Source organism: Myotis myotis, unplaced genomic scaffold (genome assembly GCF_014108235.1).
Source record: "Myotis myotis isolate mMyoMyo1 unplaced genomic scaffold, mMyoMyo1.p scaffold_m19_p_17, whole genome shotgun sequence".
Classification (NCBI taxonomy): domain Eukaryota; kingdom Metazoa; phylum Chordata; class Mammalia; order Chiroptera; family Vespertilionidae; genus Myotis; species Myotis myotis.
The window spans coordinates 40,897,495-40,925,235 of NW_023416321.1; the positions used below are offsets into that span (position 1 = coordinate 40,897,495).

General features: G+C 51.1%; 2 protein-coding genes and 1 non-coding gene across 5 annotated transcripts; 1 reads left to right on the forward strand and 2 right to left on the reverse strand.

The window, feature by feature from the left end:
- Positions 1 to 218: 218 nt before the first annotated feature.
- On the reverse strand, positions 219 to 5,041 carry RPL26 (ribosomal protein L26). Its single transcript, XM_036341542.1, has 4 exons — positions 4,931 to 5,041; positions 3,959 to 4,131; positions 2,637 to 2,777; positions 219 to 388 (listed from the first exon to the last, which is right to left on the reverse strand). Exons 2-4 carry the CDS (start codon positions 4,124 to 4,126, stop codon positions 260 to 262), a joined length of 438 nt encoding a protein of 145 aa, XP_036197435.1. The 5' UTR covers positions 4,127 to 4,131; positions 4,931 to 5,041; the 3' UTR covers positions 219 to 259.
- Positions 5,042 to 8,962: 3,921 nt separating this feature from the next.
- Positions 8,963 to 14,805, reverse strand: RNF222 (ring finger protein 222). Of its 3 annotated transcripts, none has more exons than XM_036341541.1 (3): positions 14,652 to 14,805; positions 11,761 to 12,024; positions 8,963 to 11,458 (listed from the first exon to the last, which is right to left on the reverse strand). In XM_036341541.1, the coding sequence occupies exon 3, from the start codon at positions 11,429 to 11,431 to the stop codon at positions 10,793 to 10,795; it is 639 nt and encodes a 212-aa protein (XP_036197434.1). In that variant the 5' UTR covers positions 11,432 to 11,458; positions 11,761 to 12,024; positions 14,652 to 14,805; the 3' UTR covers positions 8,963 to 10,792. The 3 variants fall into 3 exon arrangements, with proteins under 3 accessions (XP_036197434.1, XP_036197432.1, XP_036197433.1); XM_036341539.1 differs by lacking the exon at positions 11,761 to 12,024 and adding an exon at positions 12,054 to 12,234; XM_036341540.1 differs by lacking the exon at positions 11,761 to 12,024 and adding an exon at positions 12,050 to 12,234.
- Positions 14,806 to 16,053: 1,248 nt separating this feature from the next.
- Positions 16,054 to 16,195, forward strand: LOC118672602. The gene has a single exon (XR_004973148.1). It is a non-coding gene; the product is annotated as a U4 spliceosomal RNA (small nuclear RNA).
- The last annotated feature ends 11,546 nt before the right edge of the window (positions 16,196 to 27,741 follow it).

Below are 27,741 nucleotides of genomic sequence, written 5' to 3' on the forward strand. Positions count from 1 at the left end.
AGCTTTTCACCTAGGCCTTCTTCACAATGAGCACCCCCTAATGCTGCTGTCTGCTATCAAAATAACAACCACTCTTCTTATTGCAGAAAATTGTTAGAAAGCCACAAAGTAGGGGTGTGGCCTCTATCCAGACAGCAAATGTCACCTGAACTTCCCTGAAAACTGACCCACTGGAAACCAAGTAGTATCCCAAATTACCATACATAAAACAAAGGCTCTCCAGTTTAAGTTTTTAATGAAAGTTGTATATAATATTACTTTATTCCTGCATCTTCTCAATTGTTTCTTCCTTGTATTTTCCCTTTTCCTTTCCTACTTGGCGAGATTTGGCTTTACGTTCAAGGATCTTTTTGCGGTCTTTGTCCAGCTTTAGTCTGGTGATAACCACCTGCAGAAAAATAAAGACACTTCTAAACAACACAGATCACATGGGAAGGCCCAACATTCAATTGCATTTACCAAAGCTAGATAATAAACACCAAAGCATGAAATGATGAACTCAAAAGTGCCAAAAAAATGATTCTTCAGCTCCCAAATCAAACCCATTAAACATTCATTATTGTTCTACCAACAAAGAGGCAATGTGATGTCAGTGAATTTCTCGTTTCCTCTTCTGTGCTTTATTAGAAAATCTGCTTCTTTTTCTATTGCAGAATATACCATTCACTCCTCTCATTCTAGTTGTACAAGCTAACCAAATCTTAGTTTTGTTTCGATACCAACTTTAGAGCCATAACATTGGAAAGCCTACACTCATGCTGCAACCTGCACAACCTTCAACTCTTCACTAAAGACCTCTAGACTATGATCAATTTTAGCCTTATGAAGAAAGGTGAGTAAGAGGGAAGAGAGCACAGAACTAGTTCTGGAAATATAGCATGGCGACCAAAAGAACATCTCTGCCATCATGGAACTTCTATTCTAGTCCGGGGAGATGGCATGATGGAGAACAGGTGCTAAATCACATAGGGTAATCAGGTGAAGCGCTACTGACAGGGCTACACTCCAACAAGACACTAGTAAAAGAAGGGGTACAAGTTATCTGGGTATAGAAGCGCCCCACAGATAACAGCAAATACAAAGGGCCAGAGGCAGGAGAACTGAAGTTTTGTAGGTGTGCATTTCTCAAACTCAAGTGTGCCTAAGAACCCACTGGAAGGCTGTTAAAACAGCTACCTGGGTCCCATCCCCAAATTGTCAATAGAGCTGGGAGCAGAATTTGCAGTTCTATCAAGTTGCCAGGTCACCCTGCTAACTAGTGGATACACTCTGAACAGCATGGTTGTAGGAACAGAAAGGCAAGTAGACACATGGAGAATGGAAGATGACATGAAGTAGTTTGTGAGGGGTGATCAGGTATGGTCTATAGGTCACTCTGACGGTTAACAAGCAGACAGGATTCTGTATATAACATACAGCAATCAACAGGTCTTATTGATCAATGTGGGGCATATAATAAAAAATTACACTTTGGCCCTAACCGGTTTGGCTCAGTGGATAGAGCATTGGCCTGAGGACCGAAAGGTCCTAGGTTTGATTCCGGTCAAGGGCATGTGCCTTGGTAGCGGGCTCATCCCCAGTGGGAGGTGTGCAGGAGGCAGCTGATGGATGTTTCTGACTATTCCTCTCCCTTCCTCTCTGTAAAAAAACCATATATATATATATATATATATATATATTTTAAAATGGCATTTTGGCCTGAGCAATTAGGAGCACAGAGCTGTTATACACTGTGATGGTGGCAAACTGTGAGGTTAAGGATAACATCAGGAGTTTGAACATGTTAGGTTTTAGATAACAATTAGATACCCAAGTTGAAAAATAGACAACTGGATTGGAGGTCTAGGTCGGAATCATCTGCAAGTCCTAAGACTGGACTAAGAGATGGCTACAAAGGCACAAACTGAGGCAGTATCGTGACACTCGTAATCCAGGGGTAAAGAATATGGCAAAATGCTAATAGTGAATTGTAGGTGAAAGATATGCTGGTGTTTTACTGTATAGTCTTTTGACTTTTCTGCAGTGTAAAATTTAGATTTGTGGTTCCAACTTAACATCTTACAAAATAAACACTTCAATATCTAAACACTCACCAGGTGCCATTACCTTAATATTAAACGTAATTTTAAAAAACGGCAAGAGAGAAATTAGAGAGTAATATTGGAGAATTCGTATTAAAGTCCGGGACAGGCACCTGCTATGGGAGTCCGACCACACTTTCTATCTCGGCTTAGATTATCGCTCACTATGAATTTGATCCATCTTTGAGCTTCAGGTTCCCCCCATTAGCAAAGGGCTCAGTAGCTACTTTGCAGGGTTGTAAAGTTGCCTTGCTGCTCACTCAACAGTTTAATACACCAAAGCAAGCAGGGTATAAGCTCTATTTCATCTAAAAATTACCCCACTTCCTACATTTTAAGATCTGTTCATTGTTATTATTGACCAATCAGGTTACTAAGCTTTTGAGGAAAAAGTACTTTAAATATACACATATAATGATGGTTAAAGACCTTGATATTAGAATACTCAATTCACATCTAAAACCTATCTCCACGGGACTGTTCTATAAACAAGCACATGTGGCAGCAATAGCTTTCATGCCCTTCTCCCCTCTCACGCTTTCTCAAAACACGTACCTTGCTGGGATGAATGCCCACGTGAACCGTTGTCCCATTAGCTTTCTCCCGTTGCACTCGTTCAATGTAGATGACGTATTTCTTCCTGTAAACCTGGACTACTTTGCCAATTTGCTGCCCTTTGTAATGTCCTCGAACAACCTGAGTGCAGATTCAAAAATAACAGAAATATGTAATGTAGATAAAAAACAAGATTAACCTTGTAAATCAGGAAACTATGAATCTTGTAAACATTCATCACTCTATCAGATCTATAGGACCTCTCCATTTTGAAAGCTTTAAATAGAAATGAGCTAGTAATTCTATCTCTAGCTTTAATTAATCTGCAAATAAACCACACCGCCAGAGAAATCTACAGTGATGGACTGTGCACCCTTGTAACTGATGGTTCACCAATAGTGGTGGGCTTGCTAAAAGCCCCTGGCTATTTGTAGCAAGTGGAAAACACGGAAATTGTTCATCTCAAAGGGAGCAGTAGGAACACATAGAGTAATTCACAACCCATCCAAGTGCCCAACCTAGTGCCAGCCAAAGGGTGGGCAGCAGCAAGTATTTAAGGAAACAAACCACTTCTTGCCCAAAGGTTAACTGACAGTCTTCTACCCAGGAACCCCCAGCTTGTCAGGAGGCAACCCAAAGTGCTCCTGGACAGATGCGTCTTTCCAACTGCACACTTTCTTGCATTAAGAGATGCTGAAAGCAGAAGGCTCACTCCCAAAGCTAATGGCACTGTTTGCACCTGCCGATGGCTGTTCTCAATCCCTACCACTATTTGGGAACCAGTTTCATTTACTTGACTGGGCGCTATCCTCATGAAACATTATTGCCGACACGCAAGCCACTTCAGAGACTGTGTAAAGCCTTGCTGCAGGTTACTGCTAAAAAAAGAAACATTTATGGCAATTTCCACTTGCATAGATTTGACACAAAATTTTCTAGTAAACTCAATCACATGAAGCCATGGTTCTGTTAGATTAGAACCTCTGAATTTTTTTAAAAAATTAAATTTATTGGCGTGACAGGTATCTGGATTGTGATTCAAAGACTGTTTACGGGTCCTCAAAAGCCTCTTCCATGGCCAAACATAGCGAGAAAAGGATAAACCCTAATGTTCTAGTTCTGAACTATCTCTCTTGCTCTTCTGAACTGTGGCTGGACCGGACGCGTGGGTCCACTGACTTTGACCAGAGTAAAAGATGGCATGGCATCCCTTTGGTTCGTTTTCCGTCCCTGGCTCGGCTTCTGTAATCCTGTTCGGAACACTGTCTGCTCTCAGGACGCAGCCCCTTTTCTAGGCCAAGTGACCCCAACACAGCACATACCTGAACCTCGTCATCCTTTCGGATGGGCATGGACCGAACATTGTACTTCTGTCTCAGCTCTTTGGAAAGAGGAGACGACATGATCTTCCTTCGAATGTGGGAAGGTGCATTGAAATGCCTTTTACGGTTCTTGCTCCGGTCAGAAGTCACAAAGGGGTTGAACTTCATTTTGACTAAATAAAAAGTTTTTAAAAAAAAGGGGGGGGGTGTAGAGTAAATGACCAAAACCCCAGTTACTTTCCAAACAAGTAACAGCAACCATTTCACCCTGAAAGTTGAGAACGCTCACAGAAACTGTCGGGTTAACTCCATCACAAAATACTTAACGGGCCATCAACTGAGGCTTGACATTCTAAATGCTTTGCTTTACTGATACAATGCCAACATTTGTTTATGCAATAATTTTCCATGAGTAGCACAATTTTAGTTATTTCTTGTTTACTCCTTAAGTCCTGCGGCAGGGCTTTCATTTCTAATGCATTAGGGCAAAGCTGACAACTCAGTTCTTCAAACATCACGTTTGAGAAACACCAGCCAGCGATAATCTTACACGGGCTTGATGAACACACTCAGCTCCGTCCAGAAAGAACCAGGCCGCCCACCCGGAACCGGGAAAATGCAGATCTCAGGCCCCAAATACCTTCCAGTGGGCGGGCGCGGCTTGAAATTCCGTGGCTTTACTAACAGTTACTTCGAGACCATTCTTTAGAAGCTACACTGCCCGGGCCTGACTCCATATCCACAGGCCCTCTCCCTCCAGCTCCGTTTCCGAATCCCCAAATCCTCTTTTCTCCTCCCTTCCCCAGCCTGACGGCCCCGGAGCTAGTGGGAAAGCAGGCGGGAACCATCTTGGACCCTCTCCCTGGCTGCTACTCGGCCGCTGAGAGAGTATTGGGGATCCCGAAGTCAAGAGCCCCCGCGCCCAACCACGGATGGCTGCGGATTACACGCGCTTTCCCCGCACATCCTCACCCGCTGGCGCTCCTACGATGGCCGCAAGAGGGAAGAGACTCACACGCTGTTTCCGGTTCTGTAAGTTCACGAGAGCTCTCGCGAGACCGAGGTCTAGAGCGAGAGAGGCGCGGAGTTTGAACGAGAAGAGGAAACTGGGGGGAAACTGATGACTAGTGCCACCTCTCGGCTAGGAGGGGAACTGCGAAGGACTACAAAACTCCCTTTTCAAGGTCCTGGGTCCTTTTTTCGGAGCTCTGGATTCTGCAGCTACGTCCTCTGGGGAGGATCGTCCCCCGGCGAGTGGCGGGGACTGCTCAGGGTCGGACTGCTCCAGTGGCTGCTGGGAAAACGAACGGCCCCAGGGGACCCCTGTCCCTTCACTCCTATGCGCCCGGCAGCGGACACGCCATTATTCCGCAAAGGACAGGTGTTATCGTTGACCGCCAGGTGGCGCTGGGACTCTAGCTGGCCGGTCACCCGGCTTACCTGACCACACCGTCCGCGCCCCAGCCAAAGGCGTGGGCGTGTCTGGTCCTTGAACACTCCCGGTGCGGACGCCGCAGCCGCCCACTCCCCACGGCGGGTGCGGAAGGTGCCTCCCGGCTCGCCCCAGATTTCGTCCGGGCGGGCGAGGGGCCGTCCGAGGACCGGGGCCACAGATCAGCCTCCCACTCCGCTCAGCTGGCCAGAACCAGCGTCTCTCACCAGCCTGCAGGTGATGCCGAGGTGCCGGGCCTCGACCGCACTTGGAAGGAGCCTGGTGTGCGGAAGCCTCTCCTTGCGCGAGCTGCGCCCCTGTCTGCACTTCACTCCTGTCGTTCAGTTCAGGATCGGGCGGAAGCGGGGCGGGGGCTGCGGGGGCGGGGGGCGGAGAGGGGCGCTCCTGGAGGCTAAGGAACTGCAGTGCGGAGCGGATGTCACCCCGCCGCGCGCCTGCAGGGGCCCGGATGCTTTCGCGTGAATAACACAGGTGTGTGCCGCGGGGAGGCCGACCTCATATCACAGGAGACGAGCTTGCCGAGCGCTGGGGCCATTTTTCTACTCCCTTGACGTTGTTAGGTCCTTTAATACACAAAGTACCCGAGTGATGCTGGTGTTGTTCCCATTTTACAGATGGGGACACTGAGCCACAGGAAACCGGGAGGGACTTGCGCAGGGCTACACAGAAGCCACAGGTTATGGTCAAACCCGTGCAGGCTGGCTTCCCAGCCCCTCTGCTAACTGTAGGAAGTCCCAATTGCGGGCGCCCATTAGGTCGAGTCAGAGAGTGAGGAGCCACGCACGTGAGGGCCCAGAGTAGTCAGTAAGAGAACATGTGTTTTCATAACTTCAAATAGTCGCAGATTTTACTTATACTTTAAGAATTCAGTGAGATTTACTCTGCCATTCGTTTCAACAAATGTTTATGCAGCATCTTTCACGGGCCAGCCTCGAACTGGACTCTGGAGCTACACAAGGAAATTAGCCAAAGTGTGTGCCTGCAGGAAGCTCCTGGGTAAGACAGAGATACGCAATGAAATCCACAGTCCCAGGAGCCCAGGAGGGGTGCCCTGGGTGCCCTGGGTGCTGCTGTGCTTGTGCCCCGGGAGCGGAAGGGAGCGCTGGGGTCAGGGAAGGCTTCTGGGTGAGGTCATCCTAGCCTGAGTTTTGAGGGACCTACCATTAGCTCACGAGGCGGTGGGACTGGCTTTAGGGAAGGCATGGCGGTGTGAGGCAGCGGGACCACCATTGTCTCCAGGTGCCGGAGTGAGGTGGTCAGAGGGAAGGCACAGGGCCCTGGCCCAGACCCCACCAGCAATGAAGGGGTCCTTTACTCGGCAGTCCTAGCCTGTGCAAGTATATATTCGCGTAAAGTTTATTATGATACGTTAAGCAAACATTTTAACTTCCACCGCTGAAAGTTTTCGTTTGTTTGTTTGTCTTTTAAAAAGAATTTATTGGGCCATTGCTAACAAGAAAAAGCAGGTTGTGGGCATGAAGTCTAAACCACCAGTAGCAGTGCCAGGCGGGAAAGACAACATGTCCGCAGCCCTGGAGTTGAGGACTTTTTTGTTGTTGTTCATCCTCATCCGAGGATATTTTTCCATTGATTTTTAGAGAGAGTGGAAGAGAGAGGGAAAGACAGAGAGAAATACATTGATTGGTTGCCTCCTGCATGCGCCCTGACCAGGGCCTGGGCTGGGGAGGAGCCTGCAACCTATGTACATGCCCTGGACCAGATTTGAACACGGGACCCTTTTGGTCCACAGGCTGACGCTCTATCCACTGAGCCACACTGGCAAGGGCTGCTGTCTTTTTTAAAACATCAGGTGGCGTCCAGCTGGCATGGCCCAGTGGTCGGTTGAGCGTGGACCTATGAACCAGGAGATCACAGTTCGATTCCCAGTCAGGGCATATGCCTGGGGAGTGGGCTTGATCACCAGCGTGGGATCCCCAGGGGGCAGCCGATCTATGATTCTCATCACTGATGTTTCTATCTTTCCCTCTCCCTTCCTCTCTGAAATCAATAAAAATATATTGAAAAATTAATAAAGAAAATTGTATTAAATAGAATAAGACATCAGGCAGGGGGGAGAAAGGTGTAAGTTGCTGTGAAAGAATTCACATTGGCTACAGATAAGGTTGGTGGAATAAGGTGAAGTATGGGCAACAGTCTGAAAAGTTCATGTGTGAGCAAGAATGGAGGCTCCCGGGTGGGTGCAGTGGTGCCTGGCAGAAATAGCCGCCTGGAAGTTAACCACCAACATGCACTCGGAAATATAAGCGGTCTTGTTGCTTTGCCCTGCAGTTGTTAACTGATCAACCCCTTCTTGTCTCTACCTTCCACCCTGTTGTAATTTAATTTAGGACAGCTCAGAATTTTCTCCTTATCAAATGGGAGGTGGCTGTGGTGTGTGTGTGTGTGTAGGGGGAGGAAGGGAAGAGTAAGAGTCTACATTTAGCCGCAGGCCTCCACCCATCTGTCTGCCTTTCCATCTAATGGTATTGTCCTGTAGTGCCCTGACCCCAGGGTGGTTGCTTAAAGCAAAAGGTTTTATTTGAGGAAGGGAAGGGAGGGTAGAGAAGAATAAAATCAAGCACATTAAATGATGGGGCCCAAAGGAATCCATAGGCACTTAGGAACCCTGAGAACATTAAACTTTTTACCTCGTTCCTGGGGTGCCTGGTAAGCATAAGATGTCACGCCTCTAACCGGACAAACCAGCCGCACACACAACCAAAGCACAAGCCGGGTGGCAGCTTTCAGTGTTCCTGGGGCCGGCTCCTCGCCCCGCAGTGGGTGTGTTCACTGCAGAGATCTTTGGCTTCTAATATGATGTTTCAATTTAATTTTCAAATAAGTAATATGTTTACTTGGTTCAAAAATCACAAAGTGTTAAAGGAAAAATTCCCCCTCTCATTGCATCATTTTCTCTAACCCTTCCACCACTCATCACATAGTTTTTTGTGTCTTTTCCTAAGTTCTTTATGCATGAATAAGCAAGTGGGAATGTAACTTCTCATTGCCCCACTTTCTACACACATTGTAGGACCTGATAACCAGGGTTCCACACCTTGCTTTTTCCCGTCGGCCACTGTATCCTGGAGCCTTTTCATGTCAGTTCATAGACTTCTTCCTTGTTCTTTTAAGTTTTACAGTCCGTTCTATTGATTGGCATTTCAGCTTTCCCCGGTGGTTTGTTATTTTGAACAACTGCCATTACATAACATTGTGCCTATGTCACTGCCCATGTATGCACGTATGTCTGTAGGATACATTCCTAGATCAGGAATTGGTGGATCAACCCGGACATTTTGATAGATAATGTCAAACTTCCCATCCTTGGGGCTTTATCAGTGTGCATGCCCACCACCCACCCGCTTCTCCTCAGCTTGGTCAGCTGCATGGGCTCAGACTCCCGGGTCTGACAAGCTAATCGGTGAGAACTGGTATGCCCGGAGAATGTTCATTTGCATCTCCTTCACAAGTGTCTTTCCCACCTAAAGTGAATTATCTTAAAAGTCCGAGCTCTGGAGCTTCCCACCTGCATTTGCAATGTCTCTGGAATCTTTGAGAAAATATATACCTTTATTTTTAAAAATAGCTTTTGACATTCTTTGAAAATAAGAGGAGTGCCATCTACAAGCCACTGCTGGGCAATATGAAAACACGACAGGTATTTTGAAATTAAGTTTTGACAAACAACAGAATCTAAAATCAGGTCCCCAGAAATTCACGACACTGTTTAAAGCAGCCTGGCTGAGTTTGGTAAAACAGACTCGTTAGAGCCTTTTGTAAATGTAACATTTGTTTTCCTGTAATAAATATTTTCCCCACGGATCCAACTGTCTTCCCCAAACAGCACTATGCTCTTCTCGGGTCTTGAGAAGAGGCTCCGGAAGTCCATGCGTGCTGAGGCCAGCCCTCCCCGTGTCCCTCTAGCACGGGGAGCCAACTGCCCAGAGAGGTATAGGTTGTGGAGGGCTCGGCTGTCGGCACACCTGGACTGCAAACAACCACCGGTTTGAGCAAATAGCTGGAGGTTGTTTTTGTTTTAATCCTAAAATGAATGGAAGAGTACGGCCCAGTGACTTCTGGGCCTTCGTAAACAGAAAATAGTTGTTCCCGAATGGCTTGCTCCCTAGTGGATCTCATCAGGGGTCCCCAGCGCCGTCCAGGGTTGGGTCCCCAGGTGAGGAGGCCTTGCCCAGTGGCTGACAGCACCTGCGTTTCAGGATGCAGTCGAGGCTGTGGTGTCCCTGACAAGCACATCTGTTGTCTTCCCCACCCTTCCCCACCCAGCCCAGCCTGGGAATCCACCTCGGAAACTGGCCCAGCTGGTGTGGCCTCTGATGAGTGGTTGGGTCATGAGGAGGAGGCCTTGTGCTGGGAGAGGTGGGAGCCCCAGGGGTTAATTTGCCCTCATAGTTCGTAGCTGATTCAAGTCTCTGCCATTAAGCTTCTGCACTCCCCGTCTTCCTGTCCATCCTTGACAACCCAAGACTCCACCTGCGGACCCTTCCTCAGGCCCGGGAGGCATGGGGAGCACTCTGGCTGTGAGCGCGGCCGTTCTGCTGGCCTCGCTTCTGTCAGCAAACGCCTGTTTCCCAACGTGGCCCCTGCTCCCAGGAAGACCTTCGTCTGTTCCCCCAGAAACCCTGGGCCCCAGCCTCTGAGGTCAGCTACTTCCTCGGAGAGGTCACCTTCCAGGCTGGCGATTTGGGGGTCCGGCTGTGAGGGTCAGGGGTGGGCGCTGAGATTCTGGGGAGCACGTGTGCTTTGGGCCCCTTCTGTTTGTGAGAACAGACTAGAGACTCCTGCCTGGGTGGGAGTTCTGACCCGGCCGCGTCCTGCCATGGGGCCCCCATCCAGCAGAACTCCTTGTCCCCGCGAGGGAGCCCCACCTGCTTCAGGTGGGTCACCCGGCAGGTGAGCACACCCCAGGGCTGGCCACCCCGCGAAGGGGCAGCACCCACCTTCCCACCTGGCCCAGCCCCGGCCTGGAGGGAGGAGAGAGCGTCTGCGGAGGCTCCTGGGCTTGTTTCCATCGCGCGTGTGACCCTGACCCAGGACCTGCAGTTTCCGTTTCGGTCTAGAGCTCAGGTGCTCAGCTCAGCTCTGGCCGAGATCACCGCCCCGGCTTCCCCGTCATGCCGGACCCCGGCTGGGAGCAGGGAGCTGGTGGCCAGGTGATGCCACACACCTCCAGTGAGCACCATCCTGATGCCCCCCCTCTGCTCCCCGTGTCCCCTCTGCCGGCCGCACCTCAGGGCCTGCGGCTGCCCTGGGGCCCCCTGCCCCGCCCAGGCCTGGCCAGCCGGCGGGGAGGGGCGGGTGGGGCAGCTTCCAGAGTCGCCCTCAGGCCGGGCCTCGCTGGGTGGCCCTGCAGGTGCCTCCTCTCACGCCTGCTTCCTCACCAGCAGCACCCAGGGCAAGATGGCAGCGACCACCGCCACCACGGCGATGAGGGTGATGAGCAGGAGGGCCCGGGAGCGGCAGCAGAAGGACCGGGTGGAGCGGGGCGCCGGGGACGCCTCGGAGAGCTCGGCCAGGCTGCGGCGCGGCAGGACGCTGTCCTGCTCCCCCAGGGGCATCCCGTGGCGGCTGATGATGAAGATCTGGGGCTCCCGGGGCAGGCTGGGCAGTAAGTCCATGGGGAGCTGGGGACTCTGACTGGGGGACGCCCTCCAGCCGGGCTGGGCGCCGGCCGTGGGGTGGGTGTGGCCCCGGGCACTGGCGGCCGGCGGCCCAGGGGGCAGGCCCGTGGGCACCGCCAGGGTCTGGGCGCTCTTGTCCAGCATGGAGGGCCAGCGGGAGCTCTTCTTGCTGAGGAAGGTGACGTAGCGGCAGATGGGGCAGACGATGGACCTCTGGACCTGCCCGTCCACGCGGGTGGAGAGCAGGTACTTGACCAGACAGTCATGGCAGAACACGTGGCCGCAGCTCAGCGTCCGGCTGGCGCCCTCCAGGTCTCGGAACTTCTCGTAGCACACGGGGCACTCGCTGCCCGAGCTGTCCTTGCTCTCCCCTTCGGACATGGCCGCTCCGGGGAGGCAGGGCCTCAGCTGCGGGTGGGAAAAGCCATGGGCATTAGTGCCATTGCCCCCCTTCACTGCCCACCTGCACCCCCTTCTACACCCCTGCTCCCCTGCTCCTTCCCTTTCTCCTCGCCTCGCCCCCCTCCCCTTTCCCCTTCCCCTTCCTCTCCTGCTGCTCCTCCTCAGTGGCTGAGACCCCAGGGAAGAGACCAGGGGCGCTCCTGGAAGGGGGGCTGGGAGACAGATAATGAGAGGTCCCGGCCCAGCCACCTTGGACTCTGGAGGGAGGTGTGGAGTGTGATGAAGGTGCAGCCTTCCTGGCCCCTCACCTCACGCCTGACACACACACAGGGTGAGGTCACCGCACCTTCCTGGTTCCTCCCAGGAAGTGAAGGCAGGAGACCCAGGTCCCAGGGGGAGCGGGTGGCTGAGTGGCCGCTGCCCCAGCCGCAGTCCAGGCCCCAGTGCGGGCCTGTGCCCCCAGGGGCTGTTTTCCAGAAAAGCCTCTGCTGCCCCTCGTTTCCCGCTCAGTGGCTGCCCGATCCGCTGGTCTGTGTGCAGCCCTGGGTGGCATTCCTCTGTGCTGCGTGCGGCTGTTTTGAAAATAAAGCGCAGAACTTACACATCCAAACGCCTGCAGGCCGTCTGCGTGGTCACATCAGGGAGCCGTGGGCTCATCCTCCGCCTGCCACAGCTCAGCCGTTCGAATGCCGGGCGGGCGGGCGGGCGGCCTCGGAGCCGCTGATGCCCTGCGGAGGCCGAGGTTCGTGTGTCTGGTCTTGTGAAGGCCCTGGGAGCCCAGCCTGTGGGGAAGGACATGAGTGCTAAGGGGCAGGGAACTGTTTTAAACCAAAGGTCCGAGTCACCACGGAGGTACAATGTGGGTTTTAAATATCACCTGAGCCCTGACCGGTTTGGCTCAGTGGATAGAGCGTCGGCCTGCGGACTGAAGGGTCCCAGGTTCGAGTCCGGTCAAGGGCATGTACCTTGGTTGCGGTAACATCCCCAGTAGGGGGCGTGCAGGAGGCAGCTGGTCGATGTTTCTCTCTAATTCTCTATCCCTCTCCCTTCCTCTCTGTAAAAAATGAATAAAATATATTTTTAATAAAAGATAGGCAAGAGAATTAAAGCAGAGAGATGAGAGGATGCAAGGGGAAGAGAGGACTTTTGAGGTTATTTAGTTAAATCTAGTTTGTGGGTTTGTTTGTTTTTTTAGGAAGAGTGGATGGGAGGGAGGGAGAGAGAGAGAGAGAGAGAGAGAGAGAGAGATTGATTGGTTGCCTCCCACAACTGCCCTGAATGGTGCTGGATATTGAGGCCGCAACCAAGGTACATGCCCTTGACTGGAATCGAACCCGGGACCCTTCAGCCTGAGGGCCCACTCTAACCCCTGAACCAAACTAGCCACGGCAAATCTAGCTTTATAGGTCCAGAGAGGAGGGAGGGAGGGAGGGAGGGAGGGAGGGAGAGAGAGAGAGAGAGAGAGAGAGAGAGAGAGAGAGAGAGAGAGATTGATTGGTTGCCTCCCACAACTGCCCTGAATGGTGCTGGATATTGAGGCCGCAACCAAGGTACATGCCCTTGACTGGAATCGAACCCTGGACCCTTCAGCCTGAGGGCCCACTCTAACCCCTGAACCAAACTAGCCACGGCAAATCTAGCTTTATAGGTCCGGAGAGGAGGGAGGAAGGGAGAGAGAGAGAGAGAGAGAGAGAGAGAGAGAGAGAGAGAGAGAGAGAGAGAGAGAGAAGGTTCCATAGATGAGATAGAGAGCATTATTAGGATCAATTAATAGATTGAATAGTTCCTCTTGGGATCAGCAGCGGCGGGAAAAGAGACTCTTCCATGTGAGTTTGTGAAAAAGTAAAAGGGGTTCACAGGATGGGAAAGACGGCCCCCTTCTCACCGCCGGCCTCTGGGGCATCCTTCCTCCGCCCCGCGCGGCGGGAGAGGCGTGCCATTCACGCCCGGACGCGGCGCCCTCCTCCCCACCTCCTCCCTCCCTCCCTCCCTCCCTCCCTCTCCCTCCCTCCTCCCTCCCTCCCTCCCTCCCTCCCTCCTGGGTCCCGCCCCTTCTCTTCACTCCACTTCTACTGTATCCTGAGTTCCTCTCGGGGCCTGGATGCATGGGGTGCTGGGGCGGGGCGGGGAGAGGGTAGCAGAAGGGATGCAGGGCGGCTCTGGCGGGCACAGCTCGCCGGGTACCATGCCAGGTTCTCGGCCGCAGGCACTCCCAGCGGCGCCTCGGGAGCCGGCGGGAGCGGAGGCTGGAGTCGCCGGGGAGGGGGGCCCAGTGCGGAGCTAATAATAGATAATTACAGCAGCGACTGTTTGTTGAACACTAATTATGTGCTTGGCATCTTGCGTTCCTTCCTCATTTAGTCCTGGCAACTCTGGGAGGTGAGTATTATCTCCATTTCACAGGTGAGGGAAGGAGGCTCGGGGCTGAGGCTAAGCATCTCCTTCAGTCACCCTGCCAGCTGGGGGCAGCCCTGCTGTGTCCCCCGCCCCCCCCCCCCAGCAGGGCCTGTGGGGGGCCTGCCAGACCTGGGTGCGGGGAGTAGGTGAAGAATGGAGGGCAAGATGGCAGAGTAGGATGTCCCAGCCCTCAGGCCTCTACAGAGACACTGACCTAAGGAGCATCCAGGGGTGAAAGCTCCTCGCCAGAGCTCCCAGTCCAGTTGTGTACATCGGATGTGTACAGTTTTGTTGCATGTCAGTCAGACCTCTCTCAGTAAAGTGGTTTTAAAAAACGAATAGCGGAAGACGCATCCGTGGGAAAGGGGCTGTCTACAGGTCCCTTCTCCGAGGGACTCTGTAGGGAGCAGCCACTCCAGCGCCCTGGGAGCCAGGGGAGGGCCGGGGCCGGCCCAGGGGAGCTGGCCCAGGAGAGCTGACCTCAGGAGGCCCCCATGCCCAGCTTCACCCACAGCGGCAGCCCATTGTGAGGACTGGTTGGGGTGTCATCAGCCCCCGGACCCCCTCCTCCCCACCTTGGGACAGTGAGCCTGTGAGGCAGAGGCCCTATAGTTTCAGCTATGACCACTTCCCATCCCAAGACACTGCACACACACACACACACACACACACACACACACACACACTCCCACACCCTGCATCACTCCAGTTCGGTCAGGAACCTTGCCAACCTCCGCCTGGATCCTGCTCCTCCACCCCCCCGCATCGACCCCCCCACCCTGCGCTGGGTCCCCAGACTCACTGTGGCTGAAGCCAGGAGGAGCAGCAGGCACCTCTCCGCCCGCCCGGGGCCTCGGTAGGCAGATCCAGCGCCCAGAGGTGCCGGCAGGCAGCACGTCCTCCTGCTGCTGTCACTGTGACAGCCGCCGCCGAGGCATTCCTGAGGACTGAGCAGGCCGGGAGGACAGCGCAGGAAGTGAATGTCACCCAACCCGTTTGAGGCCAGGAGGCTCTTGGCATTGCCCAGGGGGTTGGCAGCTGCTGGAGTCACGTGATCTGGAGGCTGCGAGGAGGGGAGCCCCTGGCTGAGGAGGAGCCCGGGGATGGGAGCTCTGGACAGGCAGAGGGTCTCACAGGAGGCAGCGACCCAAGACCTTTGACGGAGGCTTCCCAGATGGGTCTTCCCATCCCAACAATAAGCCAGTCTTGTTCGCAATCTTCCACTCTCCTGGACTCATTTCAGTGGTCCTCCCCCCCACCCCCGCCCCTGCCATGCCCAGGGTGAAGGGGTCAGATCAACCCCAGGAAGGCTCTGATACCCAAAGTCACCCTATATAATAAAAGGCTAATATGCAGCCGAAACCAGTTTGGCTCAGTGGATAGAGCGTCGGCCTGCGGACTGAAAGGTCCCAGGTTCGATTCCGGTCAAGGGCATGTACCTGGGTTGCGGGCACATCCCCAGTGGGAGATGTGCAGGAGGCAGCTGATCGATGTTTCTAACTCTCTATCTCTCTCCCTTTCTCTCTGTAAAAAATCAATAAAATATATTTTTTAAAAAAAGGCTAATATGCAAATAGACCGAATGGTGGAACAACCAGAACAACCGAACAACTGGTCACTATGACGTGCGCTGACCCCCAGGGGGCATGTGCGGAACATGGCAGGTGTTGGCCGCGGTGGGATGGTGGAGCAGGTGAGCAGGGGCGCCAGACCAAGGTGGGGTGCCGGTTGCTGCCATCGGGGCGAGCCTCTGGTGGTTACTGAAAATTCTTTGCCTGGTGCCAGTCCCGATCACTTGGTGCCATCAGTGGGTGCAAGCGGTGGCTTCGGGCCCTGATCACCCCTGAGGGCTTCTCTACCTCTCCCTGCTCCTGAGGGGCAATTGGGGCAGCAGCCACCACTCCCACCCGCTGACAGCTCTGGCCCTGCTTGCACCTGCTGCTGGCGCCAGCCCCAATGTTGGCAGATAGGGGCCATGGCAGCAGGGGCCGGGTGGGGGTGTGGAGGATGGGCCGAGACCTGCCCCTGTGCCCACCGCAGCCTCGTGGTCCACAGTTCCTTTCAAGGTGCACGAATTCGTGCACTGGGCCCCTAGTATACAAATATTTGGGTGATGTGCCTATGTGTAATTGCCATTCATCTAACGCTCAAAGAGGCTCTGAGCTCTAAAAGACCAAACACCACTGAGATAAAGAATAGGGCAGAGCTTTTCACAGTAGCAGTACCATAGCCAATGAGGTTTACCCAAGGTGCAAGTATTGCTAATTGAAAACTTTCCCAATACTCCACCATGACGACGTGAAATATAGTCAGCACTGGCAATTTTTTAATGGTCTCTACCGAGACTGAAAAAAGAAAAAGAAGAAGAAAAAAACGAGGCAGAGCCTGACCGGTGTGGTGTTCCGGTCAAGGCACATGCCTGGGTTTCGGGCTTGTCCCTAGTGGGGGGCATGCAGGAGGCAGCCAATCAATGATTCCCTCTCATCACTGATGTTTCTATCTCTCTCTTCCTCTCCCTTCCTCTCTGAAATCAATACAAATATATTTTACACACAAGAAACAAACAAACCCAGAATTATTTTTTAAAAAAAGAAAAAGGCCGAAACCGGTTTGGCTCAGTGGATAGAGCGTCAGCCTGCGGACTGAGAGGTCCCGGGTTCGATTCCGGTCAAGGGCATGTACCTGGGTTGCGGGCACATCCCCAGTGGGAGATGTGCAGGAGGCAGCTGATCGATGTTTCTCTCTCATCGATGTTTCTAACTCTCTCTATCTCTCTCCCTTCCTCTCTGTGAAAAATCAATAAAATATATATAAAAAAAAGAAAAAGAAAAAGAAAAAGAATGAGGCAGAGTAAGACCAACGAATTAGCAATGCACGTCTGCATGGCAAGAAGTCCCTGGCGTCATGTGAAAAAGAAGTAAGTTTCAGAACAGTCTGTATAATATGATTCTATTTATAGAGACGATAATAGCATGATCATTTTTATAGAGAAAAATCTGGAAGAAGACGCATTAAACTTGATACTAGTTGTCTCTAAAAGGATGTTCTAACTTAAGCATTCCTGTGACATTTGAATTTTCACTCTGAATGTGTCTTTCTTTCATGATCAGAAAAAGAAAAAAATCAAGAATAAGGGTAGGAGCAAAGCCAGGCAGGCTGGAAACCATCTGGGGGGATTCTCTCCCAGTCCTCTGGGCACTGGGGGCCAAGTCCTCAAGAAACTGGTGTTCTGTCCTGCTGGTGTGGCTCAGGGGTTGAGCGTCGACCTGTGAACCATGAGGTCATCAATTCCCCGTCAGGGCACATGCCAGGGTGGCGGGCTCGATCCCCAGTGATGTGTAGGAGCAGCCGATCAACGATTCTCTTTCATCACTGATACGTATTTCTCTCTCTCTCTGCCTCTTCCGCTCTGAAATCAATTAAATAAATTGAAGTTGGTTTTCTTCTGAAAAAAAAAAAAAAAAAAAAAGGAGGTTCCTGGATCCAAGGCACAGCCAAGTAAGAGTGTGACCCCGTAGGGTGACCCAGGATGCCCCCGCCCCCACCTGCCACGGCTGCCTGGAGGCTGGTAGGGGAGGCGGTCAGGGCAGTGCACTCAGCCACCTCGCTCAGGACATGGGGATGGCTGGGTACCAACGGCTGTGACAAGTCTCTCATGTTCTTTTCCCAGGAGCTGAATCTGAGAAGTCCCAGGCCATCCTAGATTCAGCAAACAGAAATGCAGGCTGCCCAGGTGGCGAGTGTGTTTCCCTCCACGTCCCGCGTGGATTAGGGTTCGGGATCTGAAAGAGGAGCCGCACACAAATGAGAGAGAAAAGAGACAAGAGACAGTTTGGAAATGTTGGGGAGCCAGGCGGGCAAGTCCAACTCAAGGAGAGGGACTTCCACTGATGCTCAGGCTGCTCCAACCTTTTATTGATCTGGGGTAGCCCTTCGGTAAGGACGTTTCAAAGACACACAGATTAGCTCGCCAGCAGACAATTTCCGGTAATAGGCAGAATATCGAATCAACAATAATCAACAAGGATTTACATGAGTGTCTAAGGAATTAAGTGAACTAAGGTGGGGATGATGCTTCAGCTACCGTTATCTAGATTAACTGGGGGGTGCACAGCTCCGACCTTTGCTAGGGCCTCAAAGGTCACTAGCTTTTGGGGGTCTCTACTCTTCTCTGCTAGTGAAGACGATAGGTAGACTCTGACACCCGGGAAAATCTGTATTTCAGATAAACAACAAATAACTTTTAGTATAAGTATGCCCAATGCAATATTTGGGATGTGATCACACTAAAATATTATTCGTTGTTTTATCTAAAACTCAAATTTCACTGAGCATCCTATGTTGTTTTGCAACTCTAGTCCCAGAGAACTCCCACCTTTCTCTCCTTCCATCAGCACCACGCCCCTTGACGGTGTGGCTCATGACTCTGCCTAGGGCTTCCTGGGGGCCCCTGAAAAGGAGTCCCAGATACTGGGCGTCAATGCGCCTGTGTCCCTGGGTAGGGCCTGAGCCGGGTGGACTGCCTTTAGACTCAGACTGATGTGATGTGATTATGGAGTAATAGGAAATTCCTGAGGCTCCCAGACCTTTCCCACCAGCCTGCCATGAAGCTTAACTTTGAAGACTACCTTGAGCATATAAATATGCATTATCATAGTCTGTCATGGTTTTGTGTCCCAAAATTGGAATTCCACTTTTAACATTATATGTAATGTGTATGTCTATATGTACACACACACACACACACACACACACACAACACACACACACAAACACACACACACAAACACACACACACAAACACACACACACAAACACACACACACAAACACACACACACACAACACACACACAAACACACACACACAAACACACACACACACACACAGTAAATATTCAGCTGGAGAAATCTCAGCTTGACTTTATCAGTTGGGTCTAACCATCTAGAACAGTGGTCTCAACCTTGGCTGCACATTCGAATCACCTGGGAATCTTTTAAAAGTCCTGATTTCTGGGCCTCATCCTCCGGAAATTCTGTTTCTTTGTTATGAGGCGGGGCCACACATTAGTAACAAAGAAACAGAGAACCGCTGATCTAAAAGGTGCTGAGGGAAGGGGACGTAGGGCTGTTAATTTTTTTTCTTGTTAATCCTCACCTGAGGATATTTTTTCCATTGATTTTTAGAGCGAGTGGAAGGGAGAGGGAGAGACAGAGAGAAACATCAATGTGAGAAAGACACATTGATTGGTTGCCTCCTGCACGTACCCCAACCAGGGCCAGGGAACCTGCAACCAAGGTATGTGCCCTTGACTGGAATCGAACCTGAGAGCCTTCAGTCCGCAGACTGACGCGCTATCCACTGAGCCAAACCGGCTAGGGCTAGGGCTGTTAAGTTTTGACAGGTAGAAGGGAATTTGTACTCAGAGCATAGGTTGATTAGCCAGAAGAATTTACACTATAAGGTTTGATAGTAGGGATCTCTGGGAAATTGAGATCAGTACACAAGCACTCACAAGTGCTGTGTATGTTTATATAAAGAGAAAGTGCCACAGACCTTTGGGTAAGTTACTTAATCCCTTTGTGCCTCAGTTGCTTCATCTGAAAAATGGGGACAATAATGGAGACCCTTTTGTTCTATAGGATTGTGAGTAGATGAATGGATGCAAATAATGTTCCTGGAACCACACCTCTTATGCATTAAGGCAGTGGTTCTCAACCTTCCTAATGCCGCGACCCTTTAATACAGCTTCTCATATTGTGGTGACCCCCAATTTCATTGTTACAAATTGAACATAATGAAAGCACAGTGATTAATCACAAAAACAATATGTAATTATATATGTGTTTTCCGATGGTCTTAGGCGACCCCTGTGAAAGGGTCGTTCGACCCCCAAAGGGGTCGCGACCCACAGGTTGAGAACCGCTGCATTAAGGTCTCCGGCAACATTATCTACCATGATCATCACTGTCATCGTCGTCATCGTGGTGAAAAGAGAAGGCTGAAGAGAGGCGACAGGGCTTGAATACCTGCTACGGGCCCATCTGGGCCTGGCTTGGGGGATAAGGTGTCTGCTGCAAATCCCACCACCCATTCTATAGTGTCCTGTCTTTCTCCACAGGACACGTGTGAATGCTCGTGTACTGAGCTCAATTTGTGCGAAGAGGACAAATGCAGTCTGACTGGTGCAGGACTAGTTTTACAGCTCAGGGAGGGACGGCCCAAGTGGCCTCTGCCCCATTCAGGCCACTCTGCGCGCTGTGTCCACTCGTGGGGTCACAGTAGAGGTCGTGTTGCTGAGGCACTGCAGCATGTGCTGGACGTGAGGCCAGCCGGGATGGGGAAGGTCCGGAGACCATTTTGGACCGTAAGATGGACCCGCTTAGGAAAGGCCTCTCTGAGGGGGGAGCGCCAGGCCAGGGGAGAACCGGCGGGGGCGGGCTGACCCCCGGCTGACTGCAGGCCTGCCTCCTGCCTGGGCTGAACGGCCGGGCCAGGATAGAAGTTCCCAGATCCACGACCACCTGCAGGACCGACGGGAGATGCAGATGTCCAGGCCCTGTCTCAGGACTTAGCAGGCCTTGGGAGGGGCCTGAGAAACTCTATGTATATTTGTTTATTTAATTGGATGGATCGATGAATGGATTGATATATGATAATGCAATAACTGCTGCTAAAGGTGGAAATGAAGTATTGGATATGTACATTTCATTGTAAAAATTCTTTCAACTTTGCTGTATGTTCAGAAATCGTCACAGTAAATACTGAAATAACAATTTAATTTCTTGAATAAGTAATACATTCAGGTGATTGAAAAAATAAAAGGGCCGCCCTAGCGGGTTTGGCTCAGTGGATAGAGCGTTGGCGTGAACTGAAGGGTCCCAGGTTTGATTCCAGTCAAGGGCACATGTCCGGGTTGTGGGCTTGATCCCCAGCAGGAGGCAGCCGATCAATGGTTTGCTCTCATCACTGATGTTTCTATCTCTCTCTCCCTCTCCCTTCCTCTCTGAAATCAATAAAAATATATATTTAAAAAATGAAAAGGCCCTGGCCAGGTGGCACAGTTGCTTGGAGTGTCGTCCTGTACACCGAAAGGTTGAGGGTTTGATCCCTTATCAGGGTGCATATGGAAGGAAACTGATTGATGTTTCTCTCTCTCTCTCTCTCTCTCTCTCTCTCTCTCTCTCTCTCTCTCTCTTCAACTCCTTTCCTCTCTCTTTGATATCAGTAACATATCCTAAGATGAAGTTTAAAAACACACACAGCAAAAACATATTCTCGAGTGACGATTAAAAAAAGAAAAAGGAAAGGTGGTAAAAGACCTGCAGTGAAGATGTCCTCCCCTCCCTCTCCCCTATCTGCCTGTTTCCTATGCATCCTCAAAAGGCAACCACTAGCCCACACCCATCAGAAAATTAGTGCTGGTGAGAATGTGCCGAAATTCTAACTCTTGTGCACTGCTGGTGGGAATGTAAAATGGTACAGCCGCTAAAACATTATGATGGCTTCTCAAAAAATTAGAAATAGAATTACCATATGAGCCAGCAATTCTACTTCTGGGTATAGACCCAAAAAGATTGAAAGCAGGGACTTGAATAGATATTTGTGCACCCAGGTTCATAGCAGCGTTAATCACAGTAGTCAAAAGGTGAAAGCAATTTGTATCCATCGACAGATAAATGGATAAACAAAATGTGACATATGCATAGAATGGAATGTTATCCAGTCATGAAAGAGAAGGAATTCTGACACCTGCTACACCTGGGTGAACCTTGATGGCATTGTGCGAAGTGAAAAAGGCAGTGACGAAAGGACAGATACCGTATGGTTCCACTTACCTGAGGGACCCAGAGTAGTCACATTCATAGAGACGGAAAGCCGGGTGGTGGTCGCCAGGAGGGACGAGGAGTGATTGTTTAATGGGTACAGAGTTTCAGTCTGGGAAGAAGAAAAATGCTTTGAAGATGATGGAGGTGATGGTTGCACAACAATGTGGATGCATTTCGTGCTACTGAACTGTACTCTTAAAAGTGGTTAAGATGGTAAATTTTTATCACAAATTTTAAAAAAGGTAACCACTGCCACTGGTGGCTATTCTTGCGCATTTTACTTCTCTTTGTATTTACTGAAAGGCAGTGCACTGCATACGCCCTGTGCCTCTTGCTTGGCTACTGGACGCCACATCTCGGAGCCTTCTCCTTTATCAGCACATGACGGTCTGAGTTTTTTTAATCCAAGTGGTTAGCATCCTCCCGGGGCTGGCTTGGGAGATGGCTGGGGCCTGGGGTAGCTGGGATACGCGCTCCTTCCTCCAGGCGGGGCAGAGGAGGGACCAGAATCTGAGGCAGCTCCTTCAGACAGAGACACCCCCCAATCCTACAGTGTCCCCTGTAGCATTCTCCGCACCAGCATCCCCGGGGGAAGGGGGTCCCCGCCAGTCCTGGCTCTCCTGATCCCCAGGGAGGGGCTCTCAGTGTCCAGCAGCAGGGGCCTCCACAGCTCTCTGCTCCACTTCCCTCCACCCCCTGTGGGGACAGGGTGGGGCAGCAGGCAGGCTACCCTAGAGCATAGAGTCACTCATGCATTCAGAGCCTTGTGCCAGGGCCAACAGTTTAATAAGGCTCAAAGCGAGTTACCCCAAATATCGAAGGCAGAGGAAGGTGGGGCAGGGGAACAAATGTGGAGCCAGACACTGCAGGCTGGGCCCCGAGGCAGTGGAGGGCAACAGAGGCGGGGAAGGGAGAGAGGGAGCGTGTGAGGACGGGTCAATGCTGACCTTTGCTGGGGCAGAGGCTCCTGGTCCTTTTCCATCTCTGCCGTCTGTGAAAAGACATGCGAAGACTTTCCCACCTGCGTGTGCTCCTGTGGGATGAAAGTCACTGACCAGGGCGGGGGCCGGGGGGGGGGGGGGGGGGGGAGTGACGTGTGTGGCTTGGAGACAGGAAGCCGTTGCACTGACTGTCCATATTCGGCCAGGGGAGCCCGGTCAGTCCTGGCTCAGGATGAGATGGAGTCGCACAAGGAAGCGTGTGTGGGGGCGGGGGGGGGGGGGGCTGTGCACAGTCCTGGTGGTTGCAGTTAAATGACATCCATGGGACAGGAGGCGGCCATCTCCCTGCCACCGATGTGTGTGTGTAACCCTTGGCCCTCCTCTCACCCCGCCTCTACTCTTGACTGACCTGAGGAATGTGGCCGGATGGGAAGCCTAATCAGGGAAGGCAGACGGACCCCAAAGTGTGGAGCGGAGTGTCTTCTGGTCCCCGGGGAAGCCCACACACAGGCTGTGGCTTCAGTGACCCCTCAGATGGTCTGCTCACCTCCCTGCCGCCAGCCAGCACAGTCCAGGCGGCGGGCCTCCCAGGTGGGGCCACAGGCCCGCAGTGAGACCAGGGAGGACCCTGAGCCGGGAGCAGCCTTGACCATCTCCTCACTCGTTTGCAGCTGTATGGCCCTGGCCTGGTTCTCGCCAGCCCTGAGGCCTGCTTTCGGGGGCAGTTCATTCGTGCCCCTGTGAATTTCTTGGATTCACCTCTTCACCCCATGGCTGCACACACCTCTGAAACGTCTCTGTCTTCCCTGTTCCCCTGGTCCCACTCCCTTGGACTCGCCCCATTGTCACAGCCCGAGGCTGCTGGTAGTGCAGGGGGGACCTTGGGCCTTTGGACAGGAAAGAAAGACGCCCCTGTCCAGGTTGCTGCAGGCCCTGCCAGGGCACACCACTTGGTGGGTTCCTTCCCAACTCGTTGCCCTTCAGCCCGCAGCCCCCTTAACCCAACCTGCACCACAGGACCCAGTAGCCACAGAGTATCACAGGTCTTGCCTCACCCTCCCCTCCTCTGAAGACTTCCATGGCTCCCTACTGCCCTCAGTGGTACAAAGCCCACACCCCGGCCAGCCCAGCGGAGGAGGCCCGCACAGCCTCTCCAAGACTTGCTCCAGCTCCCCCCTCCCCTTGGCTGTCCCAGGCCACGCAGCTTGCAGTTCGGATCCCTCCAAGATTTAACTTGTGGGGGTTGTAATTCATCTTCACAGGAATTTGCCAGGGGGGCTGTGTGGTCCCATTTTACAGATAAGGAAGCTGAGGACAAGGGGTTTTCTTCATTTTTTTTTTTTTCTGGCTTGAATGCCTTTCTATCTTATCACCTCCCCCTAAATGTCCCCTAAAAAATATATTTTTTTTATTGATTTCAGAGAGGGAGGAAGAGAGAGAAACATCAATGATGAGAGAGAATCATTGACTAGCTGCCTCCTGCACGCCCCACACTGGGGATCGAGCCCGAGTTGCAAGCATGTGCCCTGACCGGGAATCAAACTGTGACTTCCTGGTTCACAGGTCGATGCTAAACCATTGAGCCACTCTGGCCAGGCTCCATCTTTTAGGATCTTGAAAGGAGGGATCGTAACTTATCTCTACAGGCTCCGGCACAAGGACCTGGTCTCATTAGAGCTCAACAAACCAACATTTGTTAAATGAATAAATCCACCTGCTCAAGCCCGGCTCAAGTGCAGGGCCTGGGGGGAGGGGTGGTGTGCAAAGGAAGTTTGGGGGACACGACCATTCGACTGTCTATTCTAAATTCCTTTGGAATCCAAACCAGAATTCCCTCCTCAAAAGTCACAATGGACCGAGGAGCTCGGGCCTGGCTGGAGAGGGGAGAAGGCACCACCGCTGGGTTACAGCCTTGCCTGAGCCACTGCGCCAGTGTCGGGGAGAAAGCATGGTCTGGGGCAGGTTCTGCAGAAGGCGAGTCTGGGAAGGGGAGGGACGCTGGGCTGGGAAGAGTGAGGGCGTGGGAAGGACTCCGGGGCTTCTGAAGGAGGAAGCCCCTCCTTCAAACTTAATCTAGTAGTTTGCCTTGGTAATGTTTGCAATATCGAAGTATCACATGTACAACTACTTACTTGATTTTTCTTTTTTTTCCCTAATATATGTTATTGATTTTTTACAGAGAGGAAGGGAGAGGGATAGAGAGTTAGAAACATCGATGAGAGAGAAACATCGTTCAGCTGCCTCCTGCACTCTCCCACTGGGGATGTGCCCGCAACCCAGGTACATGCTCTTGACCGGAATCGAACCCGGGATCTTTTAGTCCGCAGGCCGACACTCTATCCACTGAGCCAAACCGGCTAGGGCTTGATTTTTCTTTTTAAAAGTTGAGCTGCAAACAAAAAGAATAAATTTTCTTTAAAAAAAAAAATAAATAAAAACAAAAATTAAAAAAAAAATAAAAAGTTGAGCTGTGCTAGGCCGGCCTGGCTCAGTGGTTGAGCATCGACCTATGAACCAGGAGGTCATGGTTCGATTCCCAGTCAGGGCACATGCCCAGGTTGCGGGCTCGATCCCCAGTGTGGGGTGTGCAGGAAGCAGCCAATCAATGAATCTCTCTCATCATTGATGTTTCTATCTCTCTCTCCTCCCTTCTTCTCTGAAATCAAGAAAAAAAATTTTTTTTTAAAATTGAGCTGCATTTTTAACTTAACTACAGGGCAGGGCAAAAGTAGGTTTACAGTTGTGAGTAGGTGAAGTCCAGAATTTATTCTTGCATTATTATTTATTAATTATTGTATTATTTTCCATACAGACAACTGTTGTATTTAGTCTCACCTCATTCTAAGCATCCATACCTGTGACATCACAGGTCTGACATTCTAATTATGTTTGTAATAAACAGCGAAATTAATACATACTAGGATGTTACAAAAGCTTTGCTTGTGTGCCTCCTGAAGCCGTCCTGGGCCAGGCCTCAGCACATGCTGCCTGGGACGGATGAAGGATGCCGGCCCGAGGAGCGGACCTCTAGAAGTTTGGGATCTTAGAGTCAGGACAAGGCCACTTCAGAATGTCCACGGCTGAGCCCAAGGCGGGGTTTGAACGCTTGAGAGCTTTTTGGATGGGAACCCACAGCACGGGACCGATGAAAAGAATCTGAGAAGCTCTCGCTGGTTTGGCTCAGGGGATGGAGCATCGGTCTGTGGACTCAAGGGTCCCAGGTTCGATTCCGGTCAAGGGCATATGCCCAGGTTGCAGGCTCATTCCCCGTGGGGGGCGTGCAGGAGGCAGCCAATCAATGATTCCCTCTCATCATTGATGTTTCTATCTCTCCCTTCCTCTCTGAAATCAATAAAGATATATTTAAAAAAAAAAAAAAAAGAATCCCAGAAAAGGAGACAAGCAGCCCTGGCCGGGTGGCTCAGTGGCTTGGAGCATCTTTTGGTACGGCAGGAGTTTGCAGGCTCTATCCTAGGTCCAGGCACTTCGAAGGCAACCAATGTCTCTCTCTCTCCAATCAATTTAAAAAAAAAAAAAAAAAAAAAAAAAAAAATATATATATATATATATATATATATATATATATATATATATATGGTGAAGATTTAAAAGAAAAGAAAAGGACACAGATAGCTTAGACCTGAGGATGAAACTGGCAAGGAGGGACAGTGACCCAAAGCTGAAGGCTCCGGGAGGAGGCAGGGGTGTGGCACCCGGCGAACAGGACGGCCCTGAGTCACGCCCCAAGCCCTGGAGAGCCAGCGTGGGGCCCTGCAACTCCCCGGGTCTGCCTGGCCCGGCCCTGATTCCCTCTCACGGTTGTAAAACACACACGCCTTTCAAGTCATCAACTGCAGGTTCAGAGATGCTCTGAGACAGGCAGGGGAAGGGAAACGGAACCGAAAGAGAGCAGGGAGGTTTGTTCTCAGGGCGGTATGGTTCGTGGAAGGGAAACCTTCCTCTCCCTAGGGGTGGGGCAGCCACAGGATGAAGAGTGATTGAAACAAGCCTTTGACGGATTGACTGGATAAAGAGTCATTGAAATAAGCCCTTCATGGATTTGCTGATCTTCATTCTTTTTTGTTGGTTTGTTTCTTTTTGTTAATCCTCACCAGAGAATATGTTCCCATTGAGTTTTAGAGAGGGTGGAAGTGAGGGGGAGAAACAGAGAGGAATAGCGATGTGAGAGAGACACATCGATTGGTTGCAGCTTGGGGCGAGGATTGAGGCCTGGGCCAACGCCCAAACCGGCCAGGGTTTGAATCTTCACTCTTCATCTCAGAACCAAAAGCCTCCTTGAAAGCTGAAAGTCCTCAGTGCTTGAGATAGGTAATTCTGATATTAAAAATAGCACTAGTGTTGAAAAAACATTGGAAAATTCATAAAAGCATACGTGAAAAACAAAAACATAAGTTCTATACCACTTCCACAGATAACTATCATAAATATTTTGGTGTTCAATCTTCCAGACTCTTTCTATGATAATATGTATGTATACTATATATGGTTATGTTAAAAATAATTACATATTACATAATGCATAATTATCCTATGTAATAAAAGGCTAATATGCAAATTGTCCCCTCAACTGGGATTTCAACTGGGAGTTCAACCAGGGGGCAGGGCTGGCCTGCCAACCCCCCCATGGCCCCTCCCCCTGGCTGGACCCCACCTGTGCACAAATTTGTGCACCGGGCCTCTAGTAATATATAATTATTTTATTTTATTTTATTTTTTTTTTTTAAATTAAATCTTTATTGTTCAGATTATTACATTTGTTCCTCTTTTTTTTCCCCCCATAACTCCCCTCCTCCCAGTTCCCGCCCCACCCTCCGCCCTCACTCCCCACCCACTGTCCTCATCCATAGGTGCACGATTTTTGTCCAGTCTCTTCCCGAATCTCCCACACCCCTTTCCCCCCCAGGAATAGTCAGTCCATTCCCTTTCTATGTCCCTGATTCTATTATAATCACCAGTTCATTCTGTTCATCAGATTATTTATTCACTTGATTCTTAGATTCACTTGTTGATAGATGCATATTTGTTGTTCATAATTTGTATCTTTACCTTTTTCTTCCTCTTCCTCTTCTTAAAGGATACCTTTCAGCATTTCATATAATCCT

Coding starts and splice junctions, on each gene's coding strand:
- RPL26 (XM_036341542.1), bottom strand. CDS start 4,126: ATGAAGTTCAACCCCTTTGTGACTTCTGACCGGAGCAAGAACCGTAAA. Junction 2,778..3,958: donor GAAAGGATGACGAGGTTCAG/GTATGTGCTGTG, acceptor ATCTGCACTCAG/GTTGTTCGAGGACATTACAA. Junction 389..2,636: donor TGGGCATTCATCCCAGCAAG/GTACGTGTTTTG, acceptor ATTTTTCTGCAG/GTGGTTATCACCAGACTAAA.
- RNF222 (XM_036341541.1), bottom strand. CDS start 11,431: ATGTCCGAAGGGGAGAGCAAGGACAGCTCGGGCAGCGAGTGCCCCGTG.